Source organism: Ammodytes marinus (genome assembly GCF_949987685.1).
Source record: "Ammodytes marinus genome assembly, chromosome: 18".
Classification (NCBI taxonomy): domain Eukaryota; kingdom Metazoa; phylum Chordata; class Actinopteri; order Uranoscopiformes; family Ammodytidae; genus Ammodytes; species Ammodytes marinus.
Genome location: NC_137222.1, coordinates 21,356,185 through 21,371,067, shown reverse-complemented (window position 1 = coordinate 21,371,067; position 14,883 = coordinate 21,356,185). Strand labels below are relative to the sequence as shown.

At 40.4% G+C, this 14,883-nt stretch overlaps 1 protein-coding gene across 1 annotated transcript; it reads left to right on the top strand.

The window, feature by feature from the left end:
- Nucleotides 1-5,151: 5,151 nt before the first annotated feature.
- On the top strand, nt 5,152-14,549 carry LOC307265121 (kelch domain-containing protein 1; the record flags this gene model as incomplete). Its single annotated transcript, XM_080046705.1, has 18 exons — nt 5,152-5,213; nt 5,378-5,450; nt 5,569-5,611; nt 6,085-6,163; nt 6,596-6,684; nt 7,270-7,416; nt 7,786-7,837; nt 8,237-8,337; nt 8,737-8,822; nt 9,354-9,435; nt 9,830-9,915; nt 10,309-10,396; nt 10,946-10,994; nt 11,166-11,256; nt 12,821-12,921; nt 13,456-13,540; nt 13,813-13,917; nt 14,438-14,549. 18 exons carry the CDS (start codon nt 5,152-5,154, stop codon nt 14,540-14,542), a joined length of 1,524 nt encoding a protein of 507 aa, XP_079902831.1. The 3' UTR covers nt 14,543-14,549.
- Between the last annotated feature and the right edge of the window lie 334 nt (nt 14,550-14,883).

Genomic DNA, 14,883 nt, shown 5'->3' with positions numbered 1-14,883 from the left:
CATGGTCAGGTGAGGGTTTCCGGCTAGGGTTCTTTTCAGATTAAAAGCGGGATTTGTATAAATCGACAACAGAATGGCTGGAGAACTGAAAGTTTTCTGGTTTTACACAAGCAATCACAAGTGATGGAAGAATGCCTATTGAGGACCTCAAGGGGCATGGAGATTCAAATAGAGCATTTCTTAAAACCTAATAAAAAATTGTATTTTTAAAAGATGTAGGCTAGCCTATTTGTGAATTCAATTATTATCATGATACTTTTCATCAATTATTAGTATTTATAGATTAAGAAATATTTCTTTACTGTTTTAAAGTTTTTGTAAGATTTACTAAATCTTTTTATAGTTCCTCTATAGGCCTATTTAATAATAGCCTAAATGGATGAATGTATGCAAACCAGTTTATCAATGGCTGTTGTTAATGTAGGCTACAATTAGGCCTAGTTAAACTATTAAAAAAATACATGTTCTGTCTATTTCAATTGCCTTGAAGCCTTAAATAGCCTACTCAAATAGGCTATTTGAAAGTAGCCTACAACAGTAGGCTATAAGTATGCTCTTATAATAGGCTATATCATTTCCTCACAGACGGAACATGTGTCCTGAACCTGGACTATTTAACTAAATGTGATCACCTGAAATAACCTTGATAAACCTTTATTTTGTGAAAATTAATTGCTGTACTTTCCGTCTCCCCCACTGAACTTGACGTAGTCGATTCGGAGCTGCATGGATCAGCAAAGGATGAACTCGTTTAGTCAAAGTAGTCATATCAAACCAGTACATGACCGGAAACATGAACTTATGTTACAATAAGAGCGCCTGGTAAAAAAAAAAAAAAAAAAAACATTAGGCTATATATATTTTAGAATCAATCTATTTTATTTTCCTTTTATGGGCTAATCACGAGTCCCCTATAAACACATATACTCTTATTAAAACGTTTCCATCACTCAAAAGTGTTGCGAATTTGTCAATATATGGTTTTTGTTTTGAAAATGCGAGTGCATCCGGTTGGTTTGACAGGAGGCGAATACACGAGAGGATCACGTGTCGGTGGCTGCTGTGTGTGTGTGTGTGTGTGTGTGTGTGTGTGTGTGTGTGTGTGTGTGTGTGTGTGTGTGTGTGTGTGTGTGTGTGTGTGTGTGTGTGTGTGTGTGTGTGTGTGTGTGTGTGTGTGTGTGTGTGTGTGTGTGTGTGTGTGTGTGTGGTGAATAAATCATGATAGGCTACAGAAGCAGTGTGGCGACGGTGAAACGTGACTGGCCGCTTACATCATCAAACAGCAGGGAATCAAAAGCCGAATCAGCAGCACGTTTACACCGCTTTACGCCAGAATCATTTTAGTTTCCTCTTAGCCTACAGCTTACATTATTGATAATAAGTATATGATTGTTTTTTTATTCATATTTTCCCATTTTCTTCCTCTTCTTAAACCTTTCGAGGCCAAATGGGCAGACGTCGGAGATGGCTTTTAGAGGCAGTCTTTAAAAGGAAAGTAATTTTCTGTTATTGAGAATGAATAAGTGAGGCAAAACGATGATAGGCTAATAGGCGGAATAATAATATAGCATATCGAATAATAATAATAATAATAATAATAATAATAATAATAATAATAATAATAATAATAATAATAATAATAATAATAATAATAATAATAATAATAATAATAATAATAAAAGCAAAAAACTGCTGTGAATAGTGAAATTGTATATCGTATTAAACCCCAAAGGTGGAATGCCTTTAAACACGTGAAAAAACATTCAACTTCATCGTCCAGCATCTGTCACGTGTAGCAGGCAGGGAGATGGGCCCGATAATGCAGAGACACATGGCAGATAGCTGAATGAGATGATTTATTGATGGAAATGACTTCACTGATGGGAACACTGGAAACACTTGGCAAACAAAACAATCCCACACAGACAAAGGAATGACATCATTGTTGCAATCACCATCATTATTGTTGTCATTGCTGCCTTTTTGGTTACCTAATGAAAAACTTAAAAATAGAATATTAAATCAATAGAATGGTAATAGAAAAAATAAGTAAGTGTAAAGGAATGTGTGCTTTATGCTACAAAAGAAAAAATAAGTAAATACAAATTAACATTAAACTATACTATGCATAAATGGAGGCACTGGAAATAACTAGATTTACTAAATGTAGTATACAATTAGAACAGATATTTACTTTTTAGGTAAGCATGAGGAAAAACTTTTTTCTGCTGGTCCCCTCTGCAACAATACATGGCCGACTTCTGGTACAGAGACATTTCTCCCAAACTCTGCGCTGACCACCATCTCCATAAGGTAACAGAATAACCATGCATAAGAATCACACGTCAAAAATACTGAACTATCCCTTTCAGGTATGAACTCCAAATGTGTCTCAGTGAACTACATCTTTCAGACTGTTATCTCTGTACATTGTATGGGTTCCTACTAGGTCACCATTCTGCATAATCCAGACAGCACTTTATACACATATAGTAAAGGTACAGGAAAAAAGGACAAAAAACACATCATTTAGAAATGTCAAAGTTAAAATCTCATGTGTATTGAAACGTGTATTGTGTTTGTATTCTGCATTGAAATACATTTTTAAAAAGGGGGCCTTAAAAGTACATTCACAGACTACTTTCTTCATAGTCTCTTGTGTGGCACTGTAACTGGGTGTTTAGAGTAAAAGCCGGGGATTTGCGTATGGGTGCAGGGAGGTCTGGTCAGGGGTTGGGGGAGCTCTGTGAAAAGTGAGAATTCCTTGGTTTCCTTGGAGATATGCAGCGAATGGACAACCATCCTGAACTAACTCGTCCACTCAGCTGTTTATTCCAAGTCTGTACTTCTTGTTTCTTCAAGGCGTACACGCATTATTTTGGGTTTCCATCCTTTTGACAAAGTTTCAATTTATATTCTGGATTAAGTTGCAATTCAGAGTCTAGATTCTTAACATTTGCAATATTGTTTTTTGTACTTTGTACTTGTGCACCATAAACAACAACACACCAATACAAATTCATAGGCGTATATTCTATTCTGATCCTTATACAAATTAGTTTTAGGCCTACAAACCAAATCTCTGGCAGACACACGAGGTATTTACTGTCTTCAAAATCGCAGTTGTCATTGGGTTGTTTCTTTCCAACAGGGAAATTCATCCCTACTACTTCTTCATGCCTGTTCAGAGTCTGTCCCTGCGTTCCAATCCCCATACTATCTACTATTTAGCATGCCAGAAAAAGATTTATGATGTCCCAATACATTTCTCGACATAATGAGGCTCTCCTGTGGCCCTAAAACTCTTCTGTAGGCCTACTTTAGTATGTAGTGTAGTAAAAAGAAAAATTATGTGAATTGGAATGCAGGGCATCTCCGGCTTTTTGATGTGAACCGTCTAAAGTTGTAGACCTAGCTCGTGGCCACCAGGGGGCCCTAGAGTATGGTCTGCCCCCTTCATCTTCCTCCACTCACTAATCCTGGAGGGCTTTAAAAGGTTTAAATGATTAAACGAGATCTTAATTAGTCCCTTTTAGTTTACAATGGACCGCGTGGGAAGAAACACCTGATCCCTCCAGCTTCCATGGGCTAAACAGGCCTACTGCTTTGAGCCGGGTCACAACCTGGAAGATGAAAACCAACAGCTCATGGTGAGGATTATCTGATATCTTCTTCTGATCCTCTTCTGTCACGGCAACGGCACAACGACCAAGGTGTTCCTTTTAAAGGGACACTGTGTAACGTTTTAAGTAATTTATTAGCTAACATCAATATCCTCATTCATAAATATGTCCTCATTCGTGTAAAATCACCTCTGCCAATAATCTGAATGATCCTTCTGAGCGGAGAATTATAAATATTAATATTACATTTTGTACATTGAGCGGGTAAGTCTTATGGAGGAATCCATGTTGGAAGCGTCATGGTTGGAATGTCATCAGGTGCATTGTTAGGAATCTAGTATTGTTCTTGTCCTTGAAGGCCACTGTAGCTTCTGTTATTATTAGAAAGGGGTGGGGTTACCCAGGAAGCGTTGCATTCTAGAACTTTCACCACTAGATGCCAATATATTATTATTCAGATATTACACACTGCACCTTTAACTCACTTCCTTTTTTCCTCCTCACTCCGTTCTGTCTAAAGCTGACCTGCTCTGGCCAGCGCTTTTGTTTTGAATGGGGTTGCTAGGCAACAGTGTACCTGCAGAGGAAAGTGTATAACTTCTACCTGTAAGATGATACATAGAAGAGAGAGAGAGCTGCTGGACCGTGAGCTGACGGCTTGAGAGCAGCTTCAATAAAAAACCACAGAGAAGAACTGGACAAGCTCCAGGAAATAGCCAAGCTCCTCACACTACACAGAGCTCAACAGGTAGGTGTCATTCTGATGATGTCATCCTTCTTACATTACATTACATGTCATTTAGCAGACGCTTTTATCCAAAGTGACTTACAACTTACATCACACATTCTAACTATCGGGAGCAATTTAGGGTGCAGTCTCTTGCCCAGGGACACTTGGACATGTGGCAGGGAGACAGGGGATCAAACCACCGACCCTGCAGTTGCGGGTCAACCACCCTACCCACTGAGTTACATCCCCTACATCTTACAAACCTGAATAGAAGACCACCAAGGACACACCATTCTCTTCTTTTGTTATCGTGGACTACATTAACCAATCAGAAGCTTCCTTGCACTATAATGGATGAACACGGGCCCTGATTGGCCCGGTCATTTTTTAAGCAGGTTCTTCGCCTCGTAGAATTGAGAAAGTCCAGACTGATCTGCGGGAGAGAAACAAATGTGAAGCTTGCGAGATCAGACTGGTCTCACCAGGCTTATTCAGGTGCACCTGCGCCGTGTGTTTTTTAAAATGTACAATCATGGGAAATGGGAGCAAAAATAAAACCTTCCCCTGTGGACTAAAGGGCTGCGCCATCGAATCCTGAACAATTCAGATGGTAAAGCCGCGTGTGTGTGTGTGTGTGTGTGTGTGTGTGTGTGTGTGTGTGTGTGTGTGTGTGTGTGTGTGTGTGTGTGTGTGTGTGTGTGTGTGTGTGTGTGTGTGTGTGTGTGTGTGTGTGTGTGTGTGTGTGTGTGTGTGTGTGTGTGTGTGTGTGTGTGAGATAGAGAGGCAGCAGATGTGAAGATGGCCCTAGCCAGCGGTCACTGGCTGGAGAAAGAGATGAGGGGAGAAGCCCCATGTTCCAGGTGGGTGTTTATAGTTTTTTCGCACCATAACTAAGTGAATGACAGAAGATCGATGGTGAGGTAAACTCATCCAAGCCTTCAGGTGGGGCAGGGATGAGTGGATAAGTTATTTTTTCCTTGATTGGTGGTTGCTTATTGTTAATTGTCCACGCTTTCTTTCTCAGACATGGCCACGCCTTAGCTGTGGCAGGAAACGTGGCCTTCCTGTTCGGAGGAGCCTCCAGCGTCAGTCAAGAGGTGACTTTTTAATTCTGTTTGATTTGACGAACAGCAAAGCACTCGAGCATGTGTTGATGCACTGTGAAAATGGCCTCAACATGGAATTTTGACGGTTATGGTCTACTGTTTTGTTAAGGAGGACCACCCTGCTTACCTCAACGACTTCTACATGCTAACAGGTACAACTTAAAGATGCATTGTTTTTCATGGAGTGCAGAAGATGTTTGTGGTTGCTTCTGGAGTTTTGACCACAAGGAGTGCTGTTGAGGAATTTTTCTTTTTACAGGCAGGTCTTCAATTTGTTTGTTTGTATTGTTTGTTTGCGACATGACAGTGTTCACGCGTTTGCACCTATTTAAAGTTTCACACACGCACCAAGAAAAGTAACCATATGTAGGCGAAAATGTGCTGGCTAGCAAACACGGACGAAAATTTAATTTAATTAATTTGTTTACAAGAAAACAGCATTGGGAAACAACACTGGTGTGCACAAACGAACAAACGAAAACCAAACAATTGTACTCTGATAACGGAAAAAATGAAAGTTCAGAGATGAAATACATTATGATTTCTTTTCCATTATTCATAACCTATTTTGTCAGGTAGAAAGGGAAACTAATCACAGCTCTAAACCTTATTGTCTTATGTCTAGTTACTCCTGATGACGTGATATGGGAGGAGATTCCTCAGAGCGGAGATGTTCCCTCAGCCAGAGAAGGACACACTCTCTGGTACAGTGCAGCACTGACTGAGTGGTGTATGGATGATTGGTGAATAGCATGCAGTTACTGTGTGTTGGCTCCTGAGATGGGCATCTTATATCTATAACGACACACACTCAAAGGTGCAGATTATTTTTTTCAGCACACATAGTGTGTAACGGTAGCGGGATCGCGGAGAAAAAATTCACTGATTTTGCCCCAAATAATCCAGAATCGCTCACTCCATCTTTAAATGCTAAACTAAAAAGACTACTAATGGCTTTAGCTGCCCATGGTTTCCTATGAAGCATTGCTGTCTTTCATTTGTTATCACCGATCTGGGAACCAAAATAGTGACTAGAAAGTTATGTGTGCTCAATAGAAATACATAAAACTGACTTATGTAAAAAAGGGCCCTGTTGTGTTTTTACAGCTATACTTCCATCTTGTTTTACCTTTCAGTGTGGTGAAAGGGAAGCTGTATCTGTTTGGTGGAGCCTCGAGCCCAGACCCATCTGAGTGTCTGCCAGGAGTCTACACTTTTGACATAGGTGAGGATGTGACAGTAGGTAAACGAATAGAGGAAGACATCCATTTTGGTTTGTGCCAATATGCTTTTTTCTTGTTGTTGCTATTGTTGCTTTAATGCTACATTACGAAAGTTAAAGGGGCCGTTCACACGGCATCATTTTCAACATATTACGCAAAAGTATTCTTAGGTGTTGGCATTTAGTTTACACGACGACAGCGTTTTGGGGGACTGAAAAGGGGAATATTTGAAAACCAGGTTCCAGGGTGAAATCTTTTGAATACGCAACTCCAGCATCGTCGTGTAAACTATAAAAGCCAGTCTATGTGAAAACGATTATTTACATGCGCTAAATTGCACTGGAAGGGCTTACTACTTAAGTTTCACTGCCACCTACTGGCCTGGCTGCATACTACAGCCATTTAGCTCCTTTTTTTCACAGATTGTCTGTATGCGGAGCGTATTCAAACTACTGTCGTCTAAACACGGACATTTTTTAATGACGTAAAGGGAAAAAGTTAACGTATTCAGCGAGACCCTTGTCCTGTAAATGTAGCCTAAAATAATGTTCCACAGCAGATGTGATGGTATTTCCGTCCCCAAACAGTGGCTCTGACCTGGGATTGCCTAGCGGTCGGGGGAGTGGCCCTCAGGACCCTCAGACACAGCTCTGTCGCCGTGGGAGACAACATCTACGTGTACGGAGGCATTCTGGACGGGAATCCAAGCGACGATCTCATGGTCTTCAGCACAGGTCCATTATACCTCATTCAGGTTTTTAATGTTTAAACCCCCTATTATAAGGTACAGTGTGAAATGAAGGAGTAACTTGTGGCATCTAGTGGTGAGATTCTAGATTGTAATTCTCCATTACTTACCCCTCCATTTTGGGTACTGGTTACTAAAGATGGCATCATTCACCACTGCCTCAAGGCTTTCCACAATATCAAGTGATGAAGTGAAGATGAATTTAGTTATTTATTCTATAGTACTATGGAGGTGCATTTCCCCAGGACGCCCACTATATACTGTATATAAAAAATGTGTAAGGTTTGTACGTTCTGTGCTTCTGTAGATATATTAGTTTCTTAAATTCTGTGACTTTCTCCCTGCTCTGTTTCAGTGTCTCTCTCCTGGATGCCGGTTAAAACAGGTGGATCACTGCCTCCTGCCCTGTAAGACACTTACTGTTAGTCCTTTATAATTATAATGCTTCCGTCAGTCTGCCCCAGGGCAGCTGTGGCTACTATCGTAGTTTACCACCACCGGTATGACTTTGTGTGAATGAATGGAACCTGGAACCCTGTAAGCGCTTTGAGTCCTTAGGGAATAAAGCGCTATATAAATCCTATCCATTATTATTATAAGGAGATTGAATGTTGCGTAATTTGTTTAATATGAGTTAAGAATTGATTCAACGAAAATTGTTGCATCTTAATTGACACATAAATACGATAATTGTGGCATTCGTCTGTCCATTGTGTGTGTGTGTGTGTGTGTGCGTGTGTGTGTGTGTGTGCGTGTGCGTGTGCGTGTGCGTGTGTGTGTGTGTGTGTGTGTGTGTGTGTGTGTAGGTGTGATCAGAGCTCTGCGCTGGTTGGAGATCAGGTGTTTATGTTTGGAGGTTATGAAGCAGGTGGAGACTTCTGTAAAGACCTCCATGTTCTCAACACAGGTAAACACTGAATCACATTATCTCAATGTAATATTTCATTAAGAACAAAAGTGCCTGTGTACAATCTAACTTGGTTCAGGCATCCACAAAAGAAAACAAAGAGGCCTGGCTTTAGTGTAAATTTGTCAAGATTATATGTAAAAATAATTGTATGTTAAACATGTCCAGTATGGTTATTTAAAAATTTGAAGATATACTGTATATCATATAAGAAATTAATTAGAGTTTAATGAAATCATTTCTGGACTCCCATACTAAAGTGTAGTTCTTTGGTATACAGTCGCAATAAGCATTTCCGACTTGTAATAGACATCATTCCCTGACCTCCGACCAATTCATTGGGTATAATGTAATGAAACTGTCCTTATATATATATTTTTTTCTGTTTCACCTATTTAGAGAACTGGGTTTGGCAGAAATGTGAGGTGAAGGGGGAATCGCCTGCCGCCTGCAGCCAGCATACACTGACAGCCCATCATGATAAAGTAAATACACACACTCACTCACACACACACTCACACTCACACACACACACACACACACACACACACACACACACACACACACACACGCACGCACACACACACACACACACACACACACACACACACACACACACACACACTTGTAAATTCATGAAATTGAATTGAGAGTCTGATGATCACTATTATAAAAAATAAATTTTTACTAGTATGCAAAACTTGCTATATTATTGCTGTCATATTGCTTAGTATTGTACAATAATACAATATTGTTTTCTAAGGAATGAGAGGTATTCATTAATAGGAGCAGCTGTGGTAAAGTAATATTTGGAACTGCCTGTCAGATACAACATCATGTCAAATAATGTAAAACATAAACAAAACAACTATTAAATATAAAAATGTCCAGTAAGACTATTATGAAAAGCTAGATATTTGCAGTTCTAATTCTCTAAAACGCATATAAATAAAAAATTGATGCTGTTATTAGTAAATGTTCATGATTTCCCCTCTGTTACTGTGTGTCCCATGGAGGATATCTACCTGTTTGGTGGCAAAAGCACCAATGAGGAAGGCACAGTGACGTCTTCCAATGAAATCCATAAACTCAGTATTGGTGAGTGACACATGAAGCAGAATATCAACCTACAAAGAAAAGTCAAAGCATTGACTTCTACCCTGCATTCCAATCCCCATACTTCTCTACTATTTAGTATGCCAGAAAAAGATTTAGGATGTCCCCATACATGCATGTCAATTGTAGTATGCTGAAAATACATAAATGCCCCCCTAACTTCAATAGCATTTTGGAGTATTCGTCCTTTATTTTCGAACATTTCTCGACATAATGAAAAAAAATCTTAATTATCTGATTTTTTTTCCCTCTCACGTGGCCCTAATACTCATATGTACTTTAGTATGTAGTGTAGTAAAAAGAAAGAGTATGTGTCATTTGGAACGCAGGGCTATTCTTCAAATCTGTCCCTGTGTATCTCTCTCTCTCTCTCCAGCTAAGATGAAGTGGAAGGTTCCTCTGTACGTTGGGATTCCTCCCACCCGTCGTCATGCACACACTGCCTTCATACACCACGGACATGTCAGTTCCTTCTTTTTTAACGGTCCAGTCTCTTACTTTGTCTTGTCACCACCACATGAACACACAGCTGTCTTTATCAGATAGTGCCGCGATGGAGAGCAGCGAGTCATCGTTCACAGGCACAGAGACCCGCCTCTTTATAGTGCTCTTTCTCCTGATTGCATAAAAACGAGCCGAATACTCAACATTTTATCTGGAAATAATTGCAAAGTTGAATGACTGGGAGACCTGTGTTATGAACTGGGAATACTGTTTAAGTGATTGCTGTATGAATATAGAGTAATATAACGCTTGTATTAACAAAATCACTTACTTCTCCTTTAATGTTTATCATTGTCATGTCTCATTATGTAGGCCTGAAGTATCCTCTTTGTGTGTCTGTTTGGTGGACAGCTGTATGTGTTTGGAGGGAAGAATGAAGAGCAGGAGTTCAATGACCTGAAAGTGATGAAACTGATAAACCCCTCAGAGAGACAACCAGGTACATTGTTCATATTTAGTATATTTTAAGGCGAGATACTGCAGGCATTAATATTGTATTTTCAAGCACTGGCCAATTTTGAGATTTCTGTCCATTTTGGTCCCATAACATGTCTTTTTCCATACTAGTATAGATCAAAGGTACATTTAGGTGTTTATTTTGACTAAACCCTGTCCATTTGGGTGTGTATATTTCTGATTTTTAACAGCCATTATCTCACCATTAGTTTTTTTTTCCAATACTCTGAACCATAAACCAGAAAATGCATTTTTAAGAGCTGTACATAGTCATTTTAGATTGATTAAATGAAGAAAAGGCTGTATCCAAAATCTCTCCTGTTAAAACTTTAGACTCTAATATGTTAAATTAAATAAAGAGTTAGACTCTGGCTTTGTCCAATATCTAGACATTTGTTTTTTAAGGAGATTTTCCTAAAATGTACACATCATTAGTTAGATATAGCCAAAGTTTCATATTTATTAATTCCAACATTTCTGAACAAAATTGTAATTCAAAAAGTTTAAAAAAAAATTACTATTTTCGAAACAGTGATGAAGGAGATTCTGTCCGAGTTTGGTCTGCAGGGAGTCAGCCACAGGTGAGCAGCTGCCTTACACAGCTGTGTTTCTGTTTCATCTTTATGTGTGTGTGTGTGTGTGTGTGTGTGTGTGTGTGTGTGTGTGTGTGTGTGTGTGTGTGTGTGTGTGTGTGTATGTGTGTGTCATCTCTCACTTCTGACACGTTGCTTTGTGGTTTGGACCGTTAACAGCTTCACTCCCACAAAGGTTCCAAACGTTCGCTATGAGATGAGTGAGTCTGCTCCATCCTATCAGAGCAAGAATACAGCTGTTAATGCACAGGTGATGACACAGCACACACACACACACTGGCTGGCAACTTTTTATATCATTAAACAATTATTAAAGATTATTAAATGGTGGTTTTGTAAAGGTGGAGTGGTGATTGGGTATGTGGAAAGGCCCCAAAACCAAATTCCACCACAGACCCAACAAGGGTGTGCAGAAAGAGGAGTGGCCGAGCCAGGACCAGCTGTATAGACGTTTTAGATGTAGATGCAAGAGTAATATTAAAGATTCTTTCAGACAGAAAATGTGCTACAACTGCTTTTGCTGTTTTTGATAGGGCGGCAGAAAGGTGACACTCTGTGGTTACTTCCTATACCCGCAGATTCTACTAACAACATACTGTATATATCCTGTTTGCTTTCCATTTAGTCTAATCTCATCACATGAGCAAATAGAGTCGGTTATGGCGAGGTAATGGTTAACAATATGACATCATTTCATATAGCAAGTTCAGCTAACTGATAACACCAATCTTGTTTATCTTAGTTGGAGCTTCACATTGGTTTCTCTCACGCAGATCAGTCTGGTCTTCCTCCAATCTCTGTGGGGAGGAGGCCGGCCCCGTCTGTTAGTGGAAGGCAGCCCCTGATTGGTTCATGTAGTCATCGATCTAGCCTCCTGTCAGACCGGACCCTCCCCACTCTGTCCGTTAGTGGAAGGCAGCCCCCTGATTGGTTCTGTGAAGATGTGAAGCCTTGCATGAGATCAGGCTGGCCTCACCGGGTTAGTGAGGTGTGGCAGCATAGACGGATTATGAGATAATGGGCCCCTGGGCACAAACTCTTAAAGGGCCCCCCACTCGTCCCTATCCAGTCGGGTACACTGACTTTTCCACACAGATACATACAATTAATGGCAAAAACATATTAAGGAAGTCAGTGTTTCCCACAGGATTTTGGGATACTGTTGGAGGGACCCTGTACCTTGTTGGGGGGTCCTTTTTAAAGTAAATGCATCAATCTGGTGCACTTTGTTTTGAAATGTGAATTTTGTCGCGTCCCACTTTAGAAGCGACGTCCTAGAAAAATCGAACTCAGTTCGAAAAAATTAAAAACGCAAATTCGCGATGCGAAATGACGGCGCTGGTGTGGAGGCTTGTATTGACTCTGTATACGTTCGTTAATTAACGGATTAATCGCACGAATAAAACGCGCCCGGTGTGCAAAGGCCTTTAGACAGAGCTAATAATGCTGTTGTTTTTAACTTGCTTTTGTATTTCTCCCCTACTAGTTGAGGGGCCCATGATGATTTCTATCTTGTTAAATTTTAATGAGTATCCTTATATTTAGGCTATTCCTTTTTGGACCCTGTTATTGACATCAGTGACCGAGCTCTTTGACTATGCAACATGAAAAGTTACTATCAGTATCTCTGGCTAAGGGCCCCCCTGAGCCCTTGGGCCCCTGAGCCTGTGCCCGGTGTGCCCGTGCAGTAATCCACCCCTGTGTGGCAGTATAGCTGCAGTTGTCCTGGTTGTTGAATGACTGTACTGGTAGAACCCTGCTGTCTGTCTGCTCACTAGTTAGACCTCAGATAATCATTATGTTTCCTCCTGCAGGTGTCTGTCCAAAGAGACTTCAGTGTAGTTCGAGATCAGGCCATGACAATGATCCAGACCGCCTTCTCTCTGCTGGACCAGGAGTTCCACAAACTGGATCGGTACATGTTCATTTTGTTTGTTAACCTTTGTTCATCTTATTTACGTGACATGGGCAAAACCACTGCTTCCTTTTGGGTTGTGTCCCCCCCGATACTGAGAAAAGACCACTCTGACCCCCCCTGACCCCCCCCCCCCACACACACACACACAGACCCACACCTCAGTAGAAAATGTATCTGCCTTTCTATTAAAACTGAATATATCTAATGTATGCTGTTATTTTAAATTTATATTACCTAAGTTGATTTACATTTGTCAAGAAAAAAAAACATTAATGGTTCCCAGAAACTCTCCAGTCTCAGAATTGTCCAGTTCCCCCATGTCGAAACCATGGTTTCGCCCATTTTACGTCAGAACATACATGTCATAACAGGTAAAAAGAATGTCTAACAAGGTTATACCAACTACTGTCAAAGTACTTTCAGCACGTTGACTGACGATCGATTGATTTAACTCTAACTCTCCAACTATCCACAGAACCATATACCAAACGTGTATGGATTTCTTCACGTATGATTTTTTTTTTCTTCCAGAGAGAAGTCAGAGTTGTCTAAAGCCACCGCTGCTCTGCAACAAGAGAAAGCAGCTCACGAGGCCCACACACAACAGCAGCAACAGGTTCATCACAGACTAACATACTCCAATCTAGTCTGATCTAATCATATTTTAACTAATATAATATAATCCAATCTATTTTAATCTAAAATAATCCCATCTATTCAAATATAATTTCATCTAATGTCATGTAATATAACCTAATCTAATCTTTCAGATGATTTAGTTGCATGTATACTGAAAACATGTAAGCATGTTAACGTACTAATGCAAACTGTGTACGTGTGTGTGTGTGTGTGTGTGCGTGCGTGCGTGTGTGTGTGTGTGTCTGTCAGGAGCTGCAGGAGATGCTGGACAGACATATCTCTCAGAATGAGGCGTGGCTCCGAGCGAGGGCCGAGGAGAACGACCGGGAGAGGAGGGAGCTCTGCAGACTCAGAGTCAGTACACGCACACACACACACACGCACACACGCACACACACACACACACACACACTATGAGGGGTTGTATGAGACTTAAAGCACTTTTTGCATGTACACACGTGTGATTATATTGTAAAAGACAAACACGTGTGTATGTGTGTCATGGATGTGAAAAACAGCCTCCCATAAACAGTACATTGCCTTTGTTGAAGTGAAACTATGGGAGGCCGTTCACATACGCACTGAAACCATGCACGCACGCACACACACGCACACGCACATGCACACACACACACTGAAAACGATCACATATAGACACTGAAACCATCTACTTATTCACTGTACTGGTATGCAAACATCCTCTGTCCTTCTGACCTCTCCCTCCTGTCTGTGTGTGTCTGTGTGTGTGTGTGTGTGTGTGTGTGTGTGTGTGTGTGTGTGTGTGTGTGTGTGTGTGTGTGTGTGTGTGTGTGTGTGTGTGTGTGTGTGTGTGTGTGTGTGTGTGTGTGTGTGTGTGTGTGTGTGTGTGTGTCAGGATGAGGTGCTTCAGGAGCAGGACAGGCTGAAGGAGGAGCAGAGCAGCATCCAAAAACGCAGCGAACATCTTCTCTCCATCATGCAACAGTTCAAAGGGATGTGATAGACAGACAGACAGACAGACAGACAGACAGACAGACAGATAGATAGATAGATAGATAGATAGATAGATAGATACATACAGAAGGGGTTCAGAATGATAGCCTATACTTTTGCATCCAAGAAATTAGATTTTTTCGTAAATCAATCGCTTTAAACAATGATAAAAGAAAATGTAATCCAGTCGGTGAAAAGTCAATGTTATGAATTGGAATATTAATTATCATTTATAAGTTTACTTCAATGTTTTTAAGGAAAATAACTGAATATCTCTGTAGGGTTCACAAACTTTGGAGCAGCACTGTAGATAGATGGACAGGAGATCTTAAAGTGGTGGGTAGGATA